Raw genomic sequence first — 23,852 nt, 5'->3', positions numbered from 1 at the left:
CACCAAGTCAAGTTGTAGTCAAAAATAATGTCGGCTATGGAAAATGAAATTACATAAAAATAAATTTAATTAGAGGTGCATACTAAGAGGTTTTTTTTTCCATACAGATAATGAAATGAAAAAAACAAAATGATATACAGTAAGTGCACACTTGATATGACTAAACAGGCAACACGCAAGATTGTTCCGTGTACTTTTGTACAGATCATGCACAAACTTCTTTCAGAAAAAAAAAAAGAGGAGTGCTCCAATAATTCTTGCAGGGATGGAAAAAAAAAAGGGATAGATTGCTGGTAAAGGATGTGGATCATTTATAAGCATTACTTACTGTAATTTGTGCTTGTCGTGGGGGAGGTGTGCCTGATGGTGTAATGCGGATACTGCTGGTGATTTTATGTGCAGGCCTATTTGCTGTTCCATTGGTAAGTGCTGCAGTTCTGTTCTCTTGCCCTGAAGCATAAGGGCTGAGAGATCTTCCCAAGTGGATATGGATTTTATTATCCTCGGTTGTTATGATGCTAGAAGTTGAACCAGTGCTGTTGGATCTTTGAAACTGCCAGCCTGCTTGTCTGTCCGGCGATACTCTGAAAACCGCATGCGTGCCACTGATTTCCATGGTTTCAGGTGAAAGCACGTGATCCGGAGAGCCGGATGAGCCCCTGACGGCCAGTACCTGAATAGGGGACATTGTTCGTTCGGGAGTCACTGAGCCACATGAATCGGGGGTTTTCGCTCTTACAAAGGAAGTCATGGTAAGAGGAGAGACGGCCTGCTCTGGACTGATGTACCCATCCATAGTTTTTGATTTTACAGGTGTTAAAGAGGCATTTTGGAAAATGGTTATTCTTTGCTTTGGGGTACCACAGTTAGGTATTACTGCTGTACTTGTGTACGAGTGTGGATTTTCTGTAGTTGGACTTGTAATCTCGAGGGTGGCTGTATTTTGACCATGGTCTGGAGTAACTTTTATATGCAGAGGTTGTCCAGGTGTGTGAGTTAGGACCAGGTCACCTGGTTCTACATAGCTTCCATTTTGTTTTCTGTGAACTCTTCCATTCTGAGGAAGATTTTCTTTGGACTTCATCCAGGGGATCCATAACTTTCTGTTGGTAGAGTTTGCAGTGGATGAATTGCACCTGAAAGCCATAGTCTGCTCCTCCTCATTTGATTCATCGTCACTGTCCTCGTATATCTGTCCATTTATAACCGCTCGTTCCAAAGGTAGAAGACTTCTGTAATCAGGTGGTTCATTGTCTATTGGATCTGTTTGAACTTCTTTAGAGAAGACCTGAAGATCTGAAATTCGTCTTCCATTAAGACTAGGTCTAAGGCTCTTACTGAAATGTCTGTACCTTTCCAGTTCTCTTGAAATATTTTCAATTTCTCTAGTTAGCTCTCTGTTTCTGCTTTCTTGCTGAGTAAGCCTCCTTTGGAGAACCGAATGATCTCCTTTTAACCGGCAAATTATGTCTTCTGTAGCCATATACTCATGAATTTTTTCTTTTAATGCATCTACCTCCCTTGCAAGATGCCCTGACTTTGCCTCTTCCTCCTTCAGTTTTTTGTAAAGCAGGTGTTCTTGGCTGGACTCCATCTTCTCAGCCAGTTTATACTTCGCCAGTTCCTTTTTCATTATCTCAAGTTCTTCAGAAAGAAATTTTGCTTTGTGGTGTTCATTGAGATATCTTTGCTCTAGGGATTCAAATTCATCTTCTGTTTTCATAAGATCATCCTCCACTGCCTTCATTTCTTTCAGGGTATGTCTGAGCCTTTCAACTTCCTGAGTGAGTTCTTTAATTTTGTTGTTTTCCAGGTGAAATGCAGCAGTGGACATGGGATTCTCCTGTTTGTGTTTATTTTTAAGAAATTCTTTTTCAATCGCTTCCAGGGACTGCAGTCTTTTCTTCAGGATGTTAACTTTTGACAAAAGGTCGTTTCCCTTCTCCTCTTCTGCATTTAGCCTGCTTTTCAGGTCATCCTTCTCTTTTGTCGCGCAGTATAATTTGTCTTGCAGCTCTGACTTTGATTTCAGAGCCTTTTTACTCTCCTCGATCAGTTTCTCAGTGATAGATGTGACTTTGTTTTGCTCTGCCTGAAGTTGTGTGGTGGTGGCTTGGAGCTTTTCTTCTGTTTGGTTTATTTTGTCACTCATGCTTTTTCGTTCATCCACTAGCATCACTGTCAGCGTTTTCAGTTTGGCTAAATCCTCTTTCAGTGTGAGTTCGGTTTTTTCTAATTTGATTTCGATGACCTCTAACTCTCGGATTCTAACTTTTAAGCTGTCAAGCTCATTAGATAGCTGTTTTGTGTTGATTCTCTCTTTTTCTAAGTTGCATTTCAAAGCATAGCTTTCTTGTTTACTTCTACTGAAAGCCTCCTCCAGTTTCTCCAGCTCCATAATTCTTCTATTAAGCTTATCAACCTCTGCTTTTAGGTTCTTGCTCTGTGCTGTTTCCCTTTCTAACTTTCTGTTGAGATCTCTGCATTGGTCCTCCATCTTGATAAGCTCTTCGTCTTTGCCTTCCATTTCTAATACTCTCCTTCGTAACTCTTCTACTTCAGCCATGAGATTAGAGTTCCCACAGTCCCCCTTATTCATTTTATCTTTGAGGTCCTGCAGCTCTTCTTCAGCTTTTCGCAAAGATTTGTTCGTCTCTTCGAGCTCGTCAATTTGGCGACTGACCGCCGCCAGTTTTGAACGGAGTTGGCGGTTCTGGCTGTCTTCGTTGGTTAGTTTTGCCATCATGGCTTCCTGATCTTGATGGAGTTGGATGGCTTGGGCTTGTAGTTCTTTCTCTAGCCTATTCACCTTCTGTTCTTCTTCTTGAACTCTTGCTTCTGCTGTAGCAAGTTTCTGGTGAGCCTGTTCTGCAGTGCTGGTTAAATCTTGGATTTTCTGGCTTTGCTGGTTGAGCTGCTCTGTCAGCCTTTGTTGTTCATCTACCACCATTAATGCAAACGATTTCAGTTTTGTCAACTCGTCCTTTAATTTTGTTGTTTTCTTGCTGTTTTCTTTCTCCTTTTTTGTTTGATATGTTGCTTCTTGTTCAATTAGCTTTTTTAATCTGAAAAAAACAAAAAGACATCCTTAGCTGATTATAACAGGTATCATATTGCTACTCTTAAAATTTCAATCCTGGTATGTGTGACCAGAAAATTCAGATAATATATTTTTGTAGAATTCTTCCAAAAGAAAATCACTTTTTCTGAATGAAGAATTCAGTTTTAGGATTACATTGGAATATGTCATTGCAAAGTGTTCTTCTGAACAAAGAGATCTAGAACAGTCTGGTTCTGAAAGTGTAGACTCTTTGGCCCATGTCCAAGGCTATTCAAAACAAAGTGCATTCAGACTTTAAGCAGGAAGCTCTGTGGTTTGAAAAGCTCATGCTCGTCATCTTTTTGGTAGGTTTTCTAAGATTATGGTTTTCAAACTTGGGACCACAACCCAGTACAGGATCACAGCTCTGACCCAGGTACTCCTGCTTTGCGTGGCTCAGAGTGACTAAATCATGTGAGGCCTGTACTCTTGGGTTTCTTGGCTCTTATGGTGAGAACGGTGCCAAGAGTCTGGGTACCGTGGGTCTCAAACTTCCTTGGGACCACATGGCACCTGTCAGTGCTGGTCTCTTAGTGAAGGCCAAGAAACTTGAGAATGCAGACACTGAGCGGCTCAAAGTAACTGATGTGCGCTGAGTAGGAGCTTTGGAGAAAAAAGTGAGCGGGACTGAGTGGGGGAGGTGGTGAGCATGAGCAGTGTGTGCTTTTAGGAGTGGGGGTGAAAGAGAGCAATGGGAGCAGGGGAATGCATGCGTGCGTACGCACAGGAACAGAAGGAGTTGTTTTTTTTTTTCTTCCACTGGATCCCAAGAAGAAAATGCCCTGTGGGGGAAAAAAAAAAAGAAACAACCCACCCCCTCCCTAGAAAAGATCAAAAACAAACATTAGTACCACAGCCCTGGGGGAGGGAATCTGTCACTGTGCAGGGGTGATACCTGGTTGGCCAAATTTACCGTCCATGATTGCAGAGTTCCAGAAAGAGCCCTGGTGCATGGCTTCTGGACTAGGACTGTTGCTGCCGTCACTGGAATAAAAAGTAAGTTGGAAGGGGGGGTGGAGAGAATCCCTGGGAGGCTCTGAATGAAGGCGCACGGCCTCAGGATCCTCCTGGTTCTGATTGAGCTGGAAGGACAAAGGAGCAGCAAGACGCTGCTGGATCCAAAAAAAACCCAAAAAAACATGTACAGCAGCGAGGAGCTCAGGCTCCTGCAATCCCTGTTTTCACAATGGCAAAAGTCTCTGACTGAGGCCTAGATTCATCATTCTGCTATATTTGCAGCAGAATGATGGCCCGCGAACAAAAAAGGGGGACGATAGTGCCCACTGTCACCCCCAGAGCGCCACGGGAAAAGGTGTAGTTATTTCCCTCGGCGCTGCCAGGACATAACTCTGCCCAAACCCCACCCATGCTCCCCCCCCCCTTTCGTTAATTTGAATAGCACCGCCGCGATGAGGCCGGTTGCGCGTGCAGTAGGGCGTAATCGCAGGCGATAAGGCCACATCGCAGCTTGATGGGTGACCCGGGGAGGTGGCACTAGGTTACCCTGCTTCTGCAGAGAAGCTGTGCTGTACCTGCTCCTGCTATGCCCAGGGCAGATCTCACTGGGGGGGGGGGGGGAAACTACTGAGATCTTTTGTCTAAATGTTTGTATGGTTTTTGGACTGAATAAAAACATTGCCCATCGGGTGTGGCTGGATTTTGCATGGGGTTTTTTTTGGTTTTTTTAGACTCTCATTTCACTTGTTCTACCAGCCAACCTCCCCTCCGCCCCCTACCCACTCCCGACAAACGTCGCCGACAATAACTGGTGACTGGGGGAGAGCTGAAGGTCAGTTACTGTATTCCTGCTGAAAACAGAATTATTTTAGAAAAATCAATCCCGCTACGTTGCCCTTTGTACCTTTTTTTTTTTTTTTTTTTAGTGAATGTTGTCCTTGTGGCAGGTTTTACATTTTAAAATGACTAAAAAAATAAATAAAGCATTAACTTTTGCCATGTGCAGGAGGCACGGCTGCTTGAAAACAGGCCCTACTGATGGCATGAGGCACTGTACGCTAATCGGATGGGGTGAGCTCCATTATGCCATGACCTTGCTTCTTTGGAGGATCCTCGCCGTCACGGTGCGTGGGCACAGCCAATAAAAATAAAAGCAGCCGTGGGACCTCAGCCGAGCGCTATTGTCATTTTGTTAGGATTTATGACCATTGGGTTGCAGTTGCCCTTTTGCTGCCTCCCAGTGCCTCCTCCCTGCCTGTGGCGTGAGAATAGGATGTCCGTCTGTCCCAGGATCTTGGAGGCAAGTCTCTCTGCCAATAAACCCTGATGTCTTTCAGCTCAAAAAAAAAAAAAAAAGGAAATTTAGCTGCAGCAAATCCTCGCTTTTACTCTGTCATAACATCTGCAAGAAAAGAAATGAATATCTTTCTTGGCTGTAAGTTGATTTTAAAGAGCCTGTACCATTTTTCCTGCTTGGGATTGTGGTTTTAGTTAAAAAAAAAAAAAAAAAAAAAGCTTTGATCTATCTTACTGTCTACATTATCCTATTATAACATGGATTCTGAAACAAGTTTTACTTACATTCATTTTAACTTCTTTCTCCCACACTCATTCAGTCACACCTCACACTCCATTCACTTTCTGTTTATTTATACATTCTTGTATCCTGCAAATTCCAATAAATTGATCAGTGTGGCTAACAAATAATCATGACAATGTTAATATTAGTTGTTAGGCTTGTTTTGTTTTTTTTTAACTTCATCGTGCGCACAAACCTTTTTCCACCTATCTACTCAAACACACATACATGGTATTGTCAATTCCTAGGATGGTAGGATGTTAAGGCACGTGCAGTGCTATCCTAGTGCATTGCTAAGCAGGACTGTTTATAGCCATTTCTCCATCTACACATATAAACCTTCCTTCACACCACACACACACACACACAGTACCTGGTAATTGAGGTGATACATTTTCTTGGGTCCTGATGGTGAAGCTCACATATTAAGACAGATCCCCCTTTACAAACAGATGTGTGATGATGATTCTCAGAATGGAGTTGTGTTGAGTAGTTGTGGAAGAGAATGAGTCTTTATGTGTAGTATTGTGAAGTGAATTTTGTAAATGATCCTGTCTCCTCCTCCTCCTCGTTGTGTGTTTGTCGCTAATGATGAATATTTCTGTTTCCCTGGCTGTTTGCTTCATTCTTACAGCAGGGCCATTTGTTGAGTGCCCATCGGGTCTTAGGAAAATCCCTTTCCCTCTGTGACCTACACCTCTGATCTTCTGAGGGCTGATGCCCACCAAAGGGTTCACTTTTTGTTTTAATTTTCTGACTTAAATGTGAGATACTTACCTGACTCCCATACGACGTGCTTTATGTCCTTCTAATTAGAAAACTGCTTTATTACATACATAGTAACATAGTAGATGATGGTAGAAAAAGGCCTAGCAGCCTATCCAGTCTGTTCAGTTATTCCTGCCCACGCTGTAGGGATATTTTGTAAATATCCAGTTTGGGTGAGTTGATCTCCTTCCTCTGTTGAATGAGGCTTTGTCTAGTGAGAGGGCGATGAGTGCTGCGTGATGGCTGCAACCTGAAACCAAATCCACATTTTTTTTTGGTTGTGGTGAATGTATCCTAAAAAACAAATCTCTAAGGCCGGTTAATCACTGGCCAATGGCATTGGAGCAGTTACACAAAGCCATTTCCAGTCTCAATCTCTTAATTCCTTCTTAAAACTATATGAAATTGGAGTTATCTTGCTGTGGAATTTAAGTGTAAAATCTGCATGCCATCCAGTTAGCAAAGAGAAAATATGAAACTAGCAGTTCCAGGCATACCTTCCATTCAGCTCAGTGCAGTGCAAGTCAGAGGAGCAGCCTAAAAGTTAGAGCAATGGGCTGAGAACCAGCATTGCAAGGGTTCAAATCCCGCTGTCGCTCCTTGTGACCTTGGGTAAGTCACTTCATCCTCCATTGCCTCAGGTACAAACTTAGATTGTGAGCCCTCCAGGGAATGAGAAATACCTACAGTATTTGCATGTAGCTTGCCTTGAGCCACCAATGAAAAGACGTGCTAAATCCAAAATAAATAAGTTTTGATGGCTAATTAAGAGAGAATAGGAAAGCTGTACATGGAAAATATTTCTATGTCAATATAAAGGTTAAAAATACTTTGTATACCTCTTCAGTATAACCCCGTCCTTGGAGATTCCCTAGACTGAATATGGAAGATATTTCCAGTTTTTGTTTCTTTTTATACCAAGCTTATACATTAAGGGCCCGATTTTAAAATCGCATTTGCATGCAAATTTGCATGCAAATCCCAGGAGATACGTGCATGGCCGGGCCATGCGCGCGCTGAGCACGTTTTCGAAACGGCCCCGCAACGTGCATGTGTCCCGTTACGCACGGCCGGGCGGGGCAGGGGGGCCGGCTGGGACAGCGCACGAAACTTACTCCTGCTCCGTGGAGTGGGTAAGTTCAGCAACAAAATAAATTAGGGTAGGTAGGTGGGGTTTAGAGATCAGGGCGGAGAGGGAAAGAGTCAGGAAGGATAGGGTTAGGGAAGTTCCCTCCCAGTCTGCTCCTTTATTGGAGCGGACTGGGAGGAAACTGTTTCTATGTTTAGGGCGGAGAGGGGAAGAGCCAGGAAGGATAGGGTTAGGGAACTGGGGTAGATCTACTCGTGTCGCCACGCGTTTTTTTTACAAAACTACCCTCCCCCCCCGTGCGCTTGAGAGGGGCACCAGCGCGCCCTGGGATTTTATAACATGCAAGTGGCGAAGTGCGCATGTTATAAAATTGGCGCTTCCATGTGCGCGTGCCGGGAACCACGTGCGGGTTTTAAAGTTTACCCGTAAGTTTTTAATTTTTCTAAGCTATTAGAACAGCGTGTCCGATGAAACTGTTCCTGTTTTGGCCACTAGGAACTGAGGCCGACTCTGTCCCGAGTCCCGGGTTTATTGTAAATGAGAAACATGCTCCGCCGTCCTACCCAGAAGGCAGGATTCGGCGGCATGGGCTGTCCGCCGCTCCGAGAAACAGAGCTTGGTGCTCTGTTGCCTGCCACGGTCGTCTCTGGTCTTCCGCCTTGGCGGTTTGTTCTCCCTCTTTTCGACCCCCTTCCCCAGCAGTGGAATTCTTGTAAGTCTGCAGCCTCTTCCAGATTTGTCACTTCTTTCTATTATCTTTGTTAATATATATACATTTTTTTTTTACTCGTTCACAAAGTGAAATGTTTCAGAGATTGCAGAAGTAAGAGCAGCATACCAGAACTCTGATGCAATGCGCTGGCCTCATCTGACTTCATCCTAACCTTGCTATCTTAAGCCCCCTCTGGCTGCTCTATCCATCATTGGCTTCATCTGTGAGCAAACAGCAGAGGAAGTGAAAGCTGATTGCTGTTCCATTTTTTTTTTTTAAACAAAATATCATTTTAGGCAGTGTCCAAATGTGAAAGATTTTAAGTGGGGTGCAAAATATAATATATATATATATATATATATATATTTATTTTTCTTTGACAAAATGGTGATTCACAGACGGGAATTAAAGTGAATACAGTTTGCAATGCCGAGATGTTAACCATAGCGTGTGCGTGAATTTTTTTTTTGAGCCTGCCTTTGACATCCATATCAAGGCTCAAGGAGTTAAGGGCATTCAACCAATTGCTTTTTAAGCCAGATTGCCTGTTCTTTCCCTCCTGCATGTGGTCAGCTAATGAGCTACGTTTTGCCGCTAGCCTGGTGTATTAAAGGTCACGCAGGGCACACAAACTATCTTGCGTTATTCCATCGGCATTTGCACTTCATCTTCCTTTTTCATTTCCTATCCCTGCCTCTGGGCATAGGGAGGGTAATTTTACCAGCAGAGGTGGCCCTGTTCTAAAATTGTGCGCCCGACATGTGGGTAAATTCTGAGTGTAGGTCACGCATGGCGCATAAGTGTATCCAGTCTGAGCGTGAACCTTTCCCTACCCCCTCCCACCCCTGCACAGATCAGCAGGTATAATTGTGTATGGGCGGTTTCTGCGGGGCAATTTTCAAAGCAGACTTGTGCACGCAAGTTCGCCTTGAAAACTGGTGTGTCTTATGCGCATGTTTGCCAAATTTCATAGGTAGGCTGTTAAAAAACCAAAAAACAAAAACCCACAATGTGTGCAAACCAAGACAAATATAATTTAGTATGATAATACTTAGAGAAAAAAGTCCCCTGAAAAAAGGATGCGTGGTTTCTGGTCACATGGGTCGTATTCCCAAACGTTGGATGGTAAACCAGGCCTGATTGTATTGGAATGCATTAAATGCATTTAGATTTTTTTTTTTTTTTTTTTTGCAGGTATTGTTATACTTTTGTTTTGTTAAAAGACAGATGTGAAAACAACTCTTTAAGCTGACAAAGTAGGAAATGGACGGCTTTGTTCTGTTACGGCTCCCCCAGGGTATAATTTACAACTTGGCAAGATGAAGCCTTTGGTAAAGACCTAAACTGGTAAAAAAAAAAAAAAAAAAAAGAAATGTCCTGAGATAAGTCTCTTGCCAAGTGCTTGAATTGTTTAAAGTTTGTAAAAATGTGTTAACAGTAAAGTGTATGTCAGACATCAGTTCATTCCCACAGTCTGCTGCTGGCCAGTGTGAGCAGCGGTATCCAGATTGTTCAAATTATTTATCCAGTTATAACTTGTCTTTTATGTTTTGACTTTAGGGGATAAGCGACCATTTGTCTATGCAAAATTTTTCTTTTTTAGGAATTTGAATGACAGCGTGTAGAAATACACATATACCATGTTGCTGTCTCCTTTCTCTGCAGAATATCACCACGTAAGTGAGCCTCCTATGGTCCCTGTCAGGTTTGACTAATGATTTTGTGTCTATTTTGAGAAATTAACAAAAGTGTTTCATTTTTATAAACAAAAAAAAAGAAAAAATATTTTTTGTGTGTATGCAGGGTTGTGTTTTTGCTTGATTTAGGTATCACCTGCATTGGTGGATTTTTTTGTTGGTTGTGGGTTGAGGTTTGACTAACGGCAGGTAATGGTTGTAGGGTGCATCACGTGAGTAAGTGAAACCATGTGCCTGGAAGGAGCTAGGGACTGTTGCTCGTTTCTGGAGGGCTGCCAAATGGGGGTACGCGCGCCCAAGAACGCTCATTCACCCTAGGAAGCGTCACGCGCGCCCGAGAACGCTCACTCACCCTAGGAAGCGTCGCGCGCGCGGGGGCGCCCGAGAACGCTCACTCACCCTAGGAAGCGTCGCGCGCGCGGGGGCGCCCGAGAACGCTCACTCACCCTAGGAAGCGTCGCGCCGACGGGACAAACATTTCTCACTTTCCCACTTAAACTTGCTTTTTTCTCCTTATGGTAAATTACGCCTGTGAGGAAATCCTGAAGTCATCGTGAACTTGAAACTTTGGCAAGTGGATCAGCTATTGTTTCACTCACTCCTGTTATATTTGTGTCCCTCACTTTGGCTCTGCATTTTTAAAGGGCCAGGGCCCCAAAGTTCCGCTTCAAAAGGGTAAACAGTTTCTCGCCTGCTGGGGTAGCAAAATGGGTATAAACCTAGAGACCCTCCCTGTGGCCAAACTTACATTGTGCGTTATTTGTAGACAGGGGCGGTGTAACTATAATCACGCCTCTTGTACAGTCCTATGTACAATAATGTCATGTAAAGAAATGAATAACGTTTATCTTACGAGTTAGAATAAGATCTAATTAGGATAAATGCAGATCAGCATGGCAATACAATAAAATGTGCATAAAACGTTTCTAGTAAAACTTATGTTAAATCAGATGGTTCTTCCTGTCCATGGCATTGCCGGGCACGCCTCCTGGTCAGCATGCATGACACAAGCACTATATTACCCCACAGACAGAACAGCGGTCACTCACCTGAATTCCTTCTAACACCTGGCTCTCCTGTATTTATTTATTTATTTGTAGAGTTTTATATACCGTTATTCGGTAGAGCCATCATAACGGTTTACAAAATATGCAATTAGCATACAAAATATGCAATTAGCATACAATCAAATGGAGTTAACATGGTAGTTGGGAACAGTAGAGTACTGTGAACAGTAAACATTTTTTCTTAGTAGTTGAATAACAGAATAGTGAGAAGAACATTTTCAATGAACTTAATGAATCAAGTGAGTGTATTAAGTGAATTAAGTGTATTATAAAAAGTGCAGAAATAAACGACACTAAACCAGGCCGGCTGTGTGCAGTCTCACTCTGTCTGTTAGTAAAGCTCCTTGTCACTCGGGGTGACCCAGCGCGGAACATGAGATCCCATTTACAAACGCAACAAAAGTGGAGCTTGGATTGGGGGTGGCTTTCCAAGAGTCTAGCCCAAATCAACCCCTCATCTTATCGTACCTCGTATCATGGGGCTCCAGTCTGAAAAGATTTAGGTGCCTGGTGGTGGGAGGAGGGCTCCTAAATTGGCCCCCTTGAAAATTTACTAAAGCCCTGTTTTAAATTTAGGGACCTAGGATGTGGCTGGCTACGGGGATGGAATAAAAATTAGGAATGTGACACTGACGTTTAGTAGTAGGCACCTAACCTAGGGGTACATTTTAAAACCCGCGCGCACGTGGTCACGTCGATTTTATAACATGCACACGTCGGCGAGCATGCGTGGGCAAGTGGCGTCTCGCACGCGCAAGGGGGGATTTCAAAAAAACTAAGTGCGGCGACACGATTGGGCCTACACCGGTTCCTATCCCCCTTCCTACTCTGCCTCCCTTTTCCCCTCTCCTCCCCGACCTCTAAAACCCTTTTCCCCACACGTACCGGGGATACCCGCATGGCCGGGTGATTTTTAAAATGCGCTTGGCCCGTGCATGGCCCAGCTACACGCGTATCCCCTGGATTTTGCACACAGCAAGCTTTTAATATTTGGGCTTTAGGCTCTTAAATCTAAACAAATGAATTGCAGGTCTAAATTTAGGGACCTATATTTTAGGATCAAAAATTTAGAATTCAAATGAGTGTGGGGTTTTTTTTTTTTTTGGTTTTGTTTTTACTGAAAATCTTACTAAATTTAGGCACCATGCATTTTTTGAATGTTGACCTCACGGTGACTTACAGCAGAAAAGGGCCAGTTGAGCCACACAGTCTGTTCTAGTTAAGGTCAAACTAAAGATATCTCCCATCTGTCGGATGTACAAGCTTTGACCACCTGCTGAATGTTGCTTCTTAGCCACAACAGTTTTTCCGTCTTCTCTCCCTGGCCCTCGATCATTCTAGGTAGAGGAGAGTATAAGTCCCCAATACTTAAACCAACATCCGGACCTCCCACCCACCCCCACATACCTTTTTTTTTTTCCCCAGCCTCTCAGTGCTATCCTTACCCCACTGCCTTCTATAATTTATATTTTGTTTGTAAGGATAGGAGAATCTTTGGGGATTATTCAACCTGAAAAAATTGATTTAGCATGCATTTTGAGCAAGGATAAAAGATGATTTATTTGTCCTTCATTTGCATTATAAAGCCATTACTTTAACCAATCTCCCTAGTTATTGTTCCGCATGGGGGAGCATCAGATCTAGGAGGGTGTGGCATGAGCAGTCTTTGTGAAGTTTTTTTGGGGTTTTTTTTTATTTGGAACACTATCAAGTGGTGTGAACAACTACAGGACGTGTGATTCCTCCTCCTAAGAAAATCTGTGTTCCCGAATCGCACGTGAGGGGGCTGGAGGTAGTAAAGGGATGTGTTTCCCTCATTTTGTGTCTATGGGAAGAATGCTGAGTGCATCCTGCCCATGGTCAGAACCAACTCCAGGGTGTATCCTGAATCTGCTGGTTCACTTGTGAACCTGTCAAGATAAATCTGAGTCTCCCTATAAAAACTAGATACAGTTTTCTTTTATTGGTTTTCTCTCTATACACATTTCATATTAAAGGAAAGGCATTCATTAAAAAGAATGGAGGTGAACTGCTAATTTCTCTTTGTTCGCATGCTTGGTTGGTGTGGTATGGTCTCTTGAAGAAACCGTTTTTAGCCTGCTTTCCAGTGGGAAGAAGGTTTCTGAGATCATCATTTCAGGATGTGTCGGGGGGTCCAAGGCGTATTGATGCTTGGATCTGCGTACCTCCGTTAGTTCCCAAGTGGGAATGTCTAGTTACTTAAAACACTAGTTCCTTCGCTCCCCGCTATATATTGTCTATTTTCTGTGCAAAAAGGATCCCAAGATTGTTTTCAATATGCCTTGCAAGCTATGTTAAAAATATCCATGCACACGTGCTCACTTTTCCACACCCTGCAATGTTAGAACATGGTGACTACAAGAAGGAACCAGTTGGTTGATGATGCACACCCCATTGATTCCCAAAAGAGTTGGCAACGTGGGGCACCTGAAGGTGCAATTTCTGCTATTGGATGGTGGAGTAAGCATGCATGTGCCAGCGCGCATGCACACTCCTCCTTCTTATGAAACCCGGGGAAGATGTGATGCGTATATACGTCCCAGCAGCTGCCTGACAAAGCATATTACCAAACAATACTCGGCATTGCTCGGGTTCTGTGCTCAATAACAGCCTGTGTGCGTGTTTGGAACATAAGAACATGCCATGCTGGGACAGACCAAGGGTCCATCAAGCCCAGCATCCTGTTTCCAACAGAGGCCAAAAACCAGGCCACAAGAACCTGGCAATTACCCAAACACTAAGAAGAACCCATGCTACTGATGCAATTAATAGCAGTGGCTATTCCCTAAGTATAATTGATTAATAGCCATTAATGGACTTCTCCTCCAAGAACTTATCCAAACCTTTTTTGAACCCAGTGTGCAGGTGTGTGCAGGTGTGGGTCTGCCTCTGTGCATATGTGTCTTTGAGACAGGGCTTTGCAGACAGAGCATATTGTCTTTACACAGTGCACCTTCCACCAGGCACCATCTGGTGGCCACAGACAGATATGACAGTGTGACCAACCAACCACCGACACAAGCCTTTTTATATATATTTATATATATATATATATATATATATATAGAGAGAGAGAGATGGGGATATAGTTATATATAAAGCTAGAGGGAATGCACTATAGCTATAAGAAACTATTTTTTGTATTATAATATAAAACAGGATTTTAATTAGTAAATTAAGTAATAATCATGTGGCAGTTTTAAAATTTTGTAAAATTATGAATGCTCCATTGCTGTCAATGGTAGCTGCTCCTTAGACTTGTGCCAGCATTAAAAAAAAACCTCCATGATATGTTCTCATCTGCTAGTATTCATTGTGGTTTCTGGTCTTTTGTGCAAGACCAAGGGCCTGCTTATTGAATCGGGCCCTTTCAGATTCTGAACTCACATATGGTATTAGGCATGATGTGGGGACTTTACATGACCTTCCAAGGACATTTAGAAAGTCATCATTCAGGCTACCATTAAAAAGGAGACTTGGAGATTCGCAGTAATCTGGGAGATGCATGATTTAATCTAAGCAATGAGGAAATCTTGGCCTCTCTCTGCTGACAGACACTGGCTTGGGCTCAGAGCAATTAGTTTCACCAATTTGTTCTCTGGAACCTTCTATGCTCTTAACTTGCATGCTGATAGTGGATATCCGAAAAACCTGACCAGGCTGGGTTCGTCACACCCTGATGTAAACTATGCGTATCTGTTTGTGAATATAAAAATGGACTTGGGTTAAAATGTTTGGAGGTGTAAGCTTGTTCTAAGACTGCACTGCAAAAAAAATCTGCCTTAGAATAAGTCCTGGTCATGTTATGCAATAAGTATTTAAAGGCAGTAACAAACTTTTGTGCTCATGCGGTCAGTGACTCTGCCCTGTGACATGGCTTAAAGTTGTTATGGAACTGCGTTTTACGAGTTTTGCTATTTAAGATTCTGAGAAGCTGGTTTGCATCTTTCCATAGGTCACTATGACTAAATGGCTGGTCATTGATTCTCTGTTGCTCTCAATTACATTTTGTCTGGGAGCCCAGTTCGTTGAGGCTTTCCTCCTATTCTGTGTCTGGGGGGGAAAAAAACATTTAGTAAATCAGGCCCAGTGTGCTAATAATGTTGTACACTTCCCTAGTTAAGGACACTCTATAAATGTCACAATAAATGGTGCTAAGGAAAAACAGTCCCACTTATAAATGTCCTTTTATTTATTTTTAAATCTTTTCTGGGGTATCCCAGTTCCTAATGTGCTTTAATAGGGTTTTTCCCCAAAACTAATAATTAAATCAACTTACTCTACTCATTTTTACCCATTTTTTTCTGAGCAGTTCATTCTTTCTTCACTCACTCTCTCAGGGACCTCTGTTTTTTTTTTTTTTTAAACTGCTTATGTAGTGGAGAACCAGGTGGGAAGCTAAAACAGCACAGCCCATTCTTATCAGCTGATGTCTGGGGGAACAAACCAGCAGCAGAAGGAGACTGAACCAGAGGAGCATGGAGAGCAAGTAGCATACAGAAGCTGGCTTTGCAGCCAAAATCAAAGCATAGCAAAAGTCAAGATGCCCCTGAAAGGTCAAAAACAGAAGGGCATTTACAAGTAGAATAATTTTCCTATTGCCTTTAAGAGTGTAACTTAATCGCATTGGATTCGACATTAATCTGATTGTGCTTTCCCACTCAGATGCAGTGTGCTGGCCCTGAGAGAGAATCACGCGGCTCTGTAAAATACTCTGCTGAATGAGGATGTATGTTCATTAATGGATCCCAGATAAGTGTCCTTTTAAGCGTGGCAGAGGAAAGATCCATAAAACTGAATTCTGACGTCCATAAAACAGAAGTGAATCCGCTTTGTATTGCTGTTCTGGGATTCACAGCACACTGCATGCAGAATGACTTATTTTGGAATAAACCTTGATTGGTTATCCAGAAACTGAAAGCCAGCGAGTTTAACCTGCTGGGATTTTCGGAAGCCACTTCTTCCACTAGCGCCCCCCCCCCCCCCCTTCCGATGGTCCTCAGAGCTGCATCTCCTCAACCACGTATGTCTAGTCGCTATTTGCTTCAGACCAGCAGTTGTTGGGGTGCAGCTTTGAGAGTAGTATGTTGAAAGCTCAGCTGAACACACAAAATTAGGCATTGTGGGGTTAACAGACAAATGGTCAGAAGTGTCAGCATTGGGTCTTAAGAGCTATTAGTGTTTAAAAGGTGCTTTGAGAAGGTTTAACCTCTCTCAGCCTCATGAAGGAAGGAAAGGTGGAGTGCTGCCATGCTGGTCCCCATGTGGGCATCACGCCCCAGCACTGAAAGCTAAAATAGAGCTGGCAGAACCCAAGACCAGATTCAGAAAGGCCCTTTTTTCCCCCTTTATAACAGAGAGATTGTAATAAATGATGTACAAACATCTTTCTATTTATTTTATTTATTTATTTAAGGCTTTTATATACCGACTTTCTTGAACAGATCAAATCAACTCGGTTTACATCGAACTAAGCAGAATTATAACCAACATTTCAACAAGTGAACATTTTGAGGGAGCATAAAAGTTACATTATAACAAGGTTGCCTTAACTGGGAGAAGGAAAAAAAGAAGGGGAGAACGAAAGATAAATTACTATAAACAATAAATTACTATATACAATGGAATATGGGAGGGAGGCAGGGGCCTCATGATGACTTGTAGGCAAGAACAGCGTTTGTTAATTTACATAAGTGATACGATAATTCTAAATCGGGCTTATTTACTAAGCGATATGTTTATTTACATAAACGAAATGAAAATTTTAAATCAGGCTGTTGGGCTAGTGGCTGGGAAGGCTCGGCAGAACAGCCATGTCTTTAGTTTCTTTTTGAAAGTTAGTAGACAGGGTTCCTGCCTGAGGTCCGGAGGCATGGCGTTCCAGATGGCAGGTCCTGTGATGGAATTTTTCTATTCCAAAAAGTGGTGCCAAACCTTAAAAATGTTAGGGAGAGGAGAAAATATATCTCGGTGTATCACCAACAAAGGAAGCAATTTCCACCAGATAACAGGCAGATCTGTGCTACTCCTGCCAGATCTATGGCAGGCAAAGAGCAGGGGATGTTGCTCCTTACTGTACATCTAGCACTCACTTTTTTGGCAGCTGTAATAAAGTTTGAAAGAAATGTGGACAGAGATTGAGGGCTGTTAAACCGATTAAATGGAAGCCAGTTTATGAACTGAAAACAGAACGGTTCTAAATGGAGTTTAAGCAGTTTGGCCTTTAGAAGAATAAATCGTTTCCGGACTAGGGGGAAGCAGAGCTGTTAGGGCCTTACTTGATGTCAGGATTTGTAGCAGGCAAGCCGCAGTTTATGGTACTGCTTTGGGCATAGCTGAAAACATGTCGTTTCTGCTTTCCCTCACCTCCCTTTGATCCACAAGAGCAGAATAACCTCTTGCTTAAAGACAAAGCCAAACGTTTCCCAGTCGGTTATAGGGCAGACCGGATCATCAGCTTATGGCATGCAAATGTACATATCCTGAAACGTTATGGTCCTGAGTCGGATCTGAGCGGGGTCCCCGATGATCCCGCTATAAATCATCGCACGTGAAATGACATCAAAGCCCACAGCATGTTCGCGGAGGGTTAAGGCAAAGCCACGTTCAGAGAAACCTCGCGTGTACTTTTTGCAGCTGCCCCAGTGGGCGTTCACCGAGCTGGATTGGGGGGGGGGGGTCTGCAGCGGAGGCGGGAAGGCGCAGACCTCCGGATCTCCCCGCACACCATAAACCACGCGCTTTCTTGCTCGGACCTGTCACTATAGATTAGGGAGCAGCGAAGTCGCCCGAATAATCCGCAGCAGCCGCGTGGTTCCCAGGTTGACTCGGGGGGGATTGTTGCTCGAGTCGTCGCATCCCTGCTGCACCTCTAGCACTGCACGAGCGGAGAGGGGCGTCCCAGCCAGGAGCTCCCAGTCTGGGTTTTGCCTGAGTCCCGACGCCTGGATCGGGTCGCTGCGGTTCCCGCGGGAAAGGCCAACGGGACGAACGTCCCATAGGCGCAGGGGGGGGGAATGCAGCTCCGCCAAACTTTGACCTGATGGTCTTGAAAGTGGGGAGTCTGCATTCACTGCAGGGGCACGCGCTCCTGTCACGGAACAGCGCGCGTTAGATGGAGCGGGTTAATTATTAGCGTCCCCCTGTATTGAAGAGGTTGCCATGGCCATTCTTATCTGGAGGAAGGAAAAGCAGGGATACTGAACTGCAAGTTTCATTAACTTGCTTTTCGTTTCGCATCCGCCAGGTCCTCCCTATGAAAACAAATTCCAGGTTCTCGTCCCAGTTGCCTTAAAGATGCTTTGCAAAGCCTACGTGTCAGAGACGGTTGGGTTCAATTCTATTTTGCAAAATGTCATGTGCCCGACTCCAAGAGATTGCAGGCTGATTGCCGGCGCTGTGTTTTCTTCACTTTTACAGCCAGATTCTCCTCCAGACTGTCAAAGAACCAGGAGCCCATTCAGTCCAGCTGATGGATGTGTGCGAACGTGGTCATAATGTTCAAAATATATATATATGTGTGTGTGTGTGTTTTAAAAGTGCCCCCTTTCTACATAGCAGCTATTCAAACGCACCCCATTATGCTAACTGAGCAAGTTTGTTAATACTTCTGAAAATGAAAACTGCCACCCCCCTCCCCTCCTTCCCCTTACCTTAGCGGCAGGGCTCGTGGCTCGCCTGGTCCGGCCGCGGCTGCACGCGCAGGGCCGGCGATGTGAGCATTTCAGCGGGAGCCCCGAACAATGAAAGAAGAGGCAGGGAGCGCGGCGAAGAGCCTCTGGAGCGTGACGTCACGGACGCGCCTTATAAGGAGCCATGCACTGTGCAGGCTCGTCCGGGGCTTGCCCGGCGCGCGGCAGCCGCAGTCACTGGGGGGGGCTCTGGCATTTGCGCAAGGCTTAGATTGCAGCAGCTCCTGCTTGCCATTCATGATAAAGTTATTAGCGGACCGGGTTCTTCACCTTTTTTTTTGGTTTGTTTGTTTCCTAGCATGGTTTTGCAGCACTTGTAGGATGTTGTTTTTTTTCCTCTTAAGTTTTTTTTTTTTTAACGCCAAGCTTGATTTTTAAGCTTGCAAGCGGTAGAGAGTGATGTCTTCTTCAAACTTTTATCCCAGTTACTTTTGTAGAAGTGAGGTAAGGCCTCAGGGGATAGTGTTTTATTTCCTAGTGATGTAACTGTAAAACAATTCTTCAAGTGATGATGGGAAGGCCAGATGAAATCTGATTTTTTTTCTCTTTTCCCCAACAGAACCCTTTTTCTTTTTCCTTGTTTGTGTTGCTCCAGCTAAGGGATGAAGAAACTTGAGAGATTTAATTTAGCTGGAAAGGGCAGTAAAGAAACCAGACTTATTGTCCTGCCTTGTTAGTTAAACAGCAAAAATAAAACAAATACAACAAAAAAAAAAAAACCATCCAAGCCTAAAGATATTTTGTGACGTGGAGAGGAAAAATATTCTTTGTTTTTTTCTTTTTTTTACCCAAATAAAATCATCTTGTAGCTGTAATTGCCAGTCTGGCTGTGGGTTTGCTCGGGTTACAGTATTTGCATCACTAGAGTTTTAGTGGCTTTGTGGCTTACTTGAATGCCCTCCAAAGGCCTTACAAAATGCTTATTTAACACAAGACATAGCTAAGATTAGTTCTAGATTTATTATAAAGCTGGGAAAAGAAATTCTGTTTAATTTCAGATATTTAGCTGCCCAGAATATCTATTACTCCTTGAATCAAGAAAATATTTTATGTGCAAGCAGTGATGGATTTTGACTCTTCCCCCCCCCTCCCCCCCAACATCTGATCTGATTCCTCGTCCCTTTCTCTGAATCTTTGATCCATTTTTCCCCCATCCCTCCTCTAGACATCTGATCTGATTTGTCCTCCGGGCACGGACTTCCGATACAATATCCCCCTCTACCCCAGATCTCTGTTTCAGTTTCCCCCTTCTCCCCTGGCTGTGGACATCCTATCTGATTCCCAACCCATTACCCTTGGACCTCTGATCTGATTTCCCCTGCCCCCTTCCTCTGGCAGCCGATCTTAATTTTCTTCCCCTACCTTCGCCCCAGCAACACTGTCATCAGAAGGCAGTGAGTGTTGGGACCATATCAGTCCATAACACCACATTCACAGAACCAGCGGCACTCCAGAAACGTTTGTTTGGGGGGGGCATAGATGGGTCACGGTGAATTTCAGGGTGGCCAAGCTCCAAGTGCCATTCCCTCCAACCAGTCAGATTGGGGGGGGGGGGCCCTTGCCCCTCGCCCCTCCTACTCCCCCACTCCCCCCCATCCCCGGAACCACCCCTGTCACAGACCTATCTCCCACATTGAAGCCCAGAGGGGCCTGGGTCACAGTAATGCCTGTGAGTGTGGTCTGACTCAGTTCCCTTGTGTTGCTGGAGCCAGAGGCCTGCAGTGAGAGGGAAGGGATCAGAAGTCTGGGGCAGGGGCAGGAATGGAGGACTATGGGGGTGAAAAAAACAGCAGCAGCAGGAGGGAAAGAATCACAGATCTGGTGAGTAAATCCAGGCCTGTGTCCAAGGTGAAAGCTGTTGCATTAAACACAATGCGCTTATGTGCGTTTGTTTCTCTTGCAAGATAAAACGTGTTTCATGCAGCAGAACTTGGCATGCTGGCCTGCTTCATTTTTCCTGTTTTCTTAATGTCATTAACTTTTTGCTAAAGGAGGTGATCAGCAAATTAAGACATTAGCAGTGAGTCTGGTTGTGTTTAGAGTCACAGGCTCGGAGTTGCAGTTTGTCATGGGGGCTTTCCACATCCTGCTGGGTGCATGGTGAATTTTGATAATTTTGAAGTGAGCGCAGACGATGCAGCATAGAGGGGTCTGTGGCCTTAATAATCTGACGCAATTCCCTTCTGTGCCCATGTCACTGTGTCTCCTTGTACAACTTCTACATCCTCACTGGCCTGGCTTTATCTTGTACCTCGCCTTGAACTTTCTGGGAAGGCAAGTAATTATAGAAATAAAATAAACCAGAATTGCACTCTGTGTGCGCAGATGTAATAGAAATTAGGACAAGTAATGTTATTTTGTAACTGGAGTAAAATGTACACAAATAGTAAAAAACAAAACAAAACACTAAAGCAGATATTTTAAGTAATCATAAAAAGAACATTTAAAATGCATTTTCATTTTTCCTGTGGGCTGTTTCTGTTACAAGTTTCTTTGTCTGTGCAAAGGGACAAATAGCAGAACTATGCAATTATGTTCTTCTGTCTCATTGCTAAGGCAGTAAGAGCTTCAGTCATGTAGCTATGCCAGATTTGCCAGTTATGCAACTTATCTTGATCAACACAATCTAGCCACTGTAATTCACGTGTTAATAAGCAGTTGGATTTACTATTGTAACACTCTGCTGAATGGTATTTCCCAGCACAGTATGAAACGCCTCAAACTCTTGCAAAATATTGCAGCCAGGATCTTGGTAGGCGCCATAGCAATAAACCACGTAAAGCCTATCTTATATAAACTGCACCGGCTCCCAGTAGAAACCACGTAAAGCCTATCTTATATAAACTGCACCGGCTCCCAGTAGAAACCACGTAAAGCCTATCTTATATAAACTGCACCGGCTCCCAGTAGAAACCACGTAAAGCCTATCTTATATAAACTGCACCGGCTCCCAGTAGAAACCACGTAAAGCCTATCTTATATAAACTGCACCGGCTCCCAGTAGAAACCAGGATTAAATTAAAAACTCTTTGCTCCGTCTATAAATGTGTAAATAAGCAGGTCCCAGAGTACCTTTTCCCTTCTTCTTGCCACCTACGCCCCCCCACCACGGAGCTCTGATCCTCGCAAAAGGCCCATCTCTTCCCCCCCCCCCCCCCCCCCCACCGCCTTGATTTCCACAAAACTGGCTGAAGCTGGAGGCCCGAAGGAGCAGGGTAAAGCTGCCGGGCACTAAGGAGAGGGACAGAAGAAAGTAATGAGTCCCAGCTTCCCATCATCCATGCCACTGATATCGCACCCCTTCCCTCCTCTGCAACTAAGGATCCTCTGCATCGATCAAAGTTGCAAAACCTCCGGGACCGCCAAGATCCTGCCCTGAGTTCACCTGCCTTTAAAGGGCCTCAGCAGTGCTGAAAACGTGCAGCTTGTAAGCAGAAGGATCTACTTCTACTCTCTCTCACTGAACCTCATGAAGTGCTTGAGATCCTATTTTGATTTCCTTGTTTCCCTTTCTCTCTCTCTCGTGCCATTTCACAGTTTAGTTCATTCCACTGTCTGACAAAGAGCTCCTCAGGGAGGGCAGAAGAGCCGCACAAAGTTCTCATTGGCCAAGCCCTGACTTGAAAGATTCGCTTTGAGCCCAAGTTACAAGGGTGCTGAAGGCGCTGGTAGAGCTCCGGAGCTCAACGTTACGTCCATGGACACTGATATAAAAGCAGTAAAATGCCTCCTGTCTGAATGCTATAGCCTCGCTTTCTCAGTAACAGGCCTGGGTTTGGCATCGCTCGCGATCCATTATTTAGCAGAGGTATTTGGAATCTGTCGATATTTAACCAGAGCCGACCGCCAGGAATGAAGGGCACTAAACAGCAACTTAATTCTTTCTTTAAGGTTTGGAAACCCTGCTGTAACAGAATAAAGACAGGAAAGAGAAAAGCATGTTATTAAAAGTAAAGTTTACTTCACTAACCAGAACGGTTTCCTTAGCAACTGATGATGGTTTTCAGCAGTTGATGTCCTTACAAGACTCAGCAGCCAGGATAAAGCACAGAGATCTTAGGGATTAGCTTGTATTAGAAACTGAAACCCCCCCCCCCCCCCCCCCCAGATACACAGACAAAGGTGCATGATCCTGGTGAAGTGGAGATTGGTTCTTGCAAGTCTGGCCTTGATGTTGTTGGAAGTGAACAAAAAAAAACAAAACCCAGTGCGAGTTAGGCTATTTAGATGCATAGCTATAAAAGCCAGGCTAACCCACTGAATGGCACACAGCATTCGAAAACCGTTTACAGACATCTGGAGTCCAATAAAAAGGCATCCCTTCCAACCTGATTGTTAACTCCAAGGGAGCAAAACCGTGTGATAAGATGGTGGCCAGAGCCGGGAGGATGCTTGGATGCACAGGGGGAAACGAGATGTAATAATGCCTCTTCATAGGGCGTTGGAGGGAGCTTAGCTGGTGTACTGTGTTCAGGTTTTGGAGGCCGTATCTCAGAAAGGCAATAGAGAGGCTAGAGGTGGTCCAGAGAGTGGTGCAGGGTTTGTACCAAAGCCCTATGAAATGAGACTGAAGGAACATAATATGTACAGCATGGAAGAGAGAGACGGGACAGGGGGGAATGTGACACGGACATTGAAACACCCAAAAGGTATTAATGTACAGGAAGCCAAGCTTTTTCAGTGGAAAGGAAACTGTAGAATGAGGGGGTCACAATATGAAGCTCCAAGGGGGATGACGACTCAGGAACAATGTCAGGAGGTTTTTTTTTTTTCATCAAGAGAGGGTGGCGATTGCCTGAAATGCCCTCCTGGAAGAGAGGTAGCGATGATAAAGACAGTGACAGACTTCAAAAAAAGTATGGGATAAACACAGAGGATCCCCTCTGGCAAGAGAACCTTAATGAGGGCACTAGGCAGCCTTCACTGAGCGGTTGCAGCCCAGGGCAGCAGTGATGCGGCTGGATGGTACTTCCTGGGAGGCTTGGAGAAACCTGCATGGAGCGGCAGCTGCAACCCTAAAGGGGGACACATCTGGATTGGCGGTTGGGTCCCATGGAGGAATTTGATCTACTTTGGGTAAGTGCAGCTTGGCAGACCAGATGGGGTGTTTTTGGTCTTTATTTGCTGCTGTTTATTATGTTTAGTAGTTTTATGTTTGTAGTATAGTGTT

At 44.2% G+C, this 23,852-nt stretch overlaps 2 protein-coding genes across 4 annotated transcripts in view; one reads left to right on the top strand and one right to left on the bottom strand.

Moving 5' to 3' along the window:
• CMSS1 (cms1 ribosomal small subunit homolog) overlaps nt 1-23,852 on the top strand; it is a 229,646-nt gene that overhangs the window by 21,179 nt on the left and 184,615 nt on the right.
• FILIP1L (filamin A interacting protein 1 like) overlaps nt 1-23,852 on the bottom strand; it is a 191,620-nt gene that overhangs the window by 18,380 nt on the left and 149,388 nt on the right. For 2 of the 3 annotated variants that reach the window (XM_029578534.1, XM_029578535.1), the window contains exon 5: nt 329-3,065. In XM_029578534.1, coding sequence (XP_029434394.1) covers nt 329-3,065 — 2,737 coding nt within the window. Of the gene's footprint in view, nt 1-328; nt 3,066-18,643; nt 18,768-23,852 lie in introns of those variants that run through there. The other variant, XM_029578536.1, reaches the window with a different exon arrangement.

Source organism: Rhinatrema bivittatum, chromosome 15 (assembly GCF_901001135.1).
Source record: "Rhinatrema bivittatum chromosome 15, aRhiBiv1.1, whole genome shotgun sequence".
NCBI lineage: Eukaryota > Metazoa > Chordata > Amphibia > Gymnophiona > Rhinatrematidae > Rhinatrema > Rhinatrema bivittatum.
Note: the sequence above shows the minus strand (reverse complement) of the source record. Positions and strands in the feature narration are given on the sequence as shown.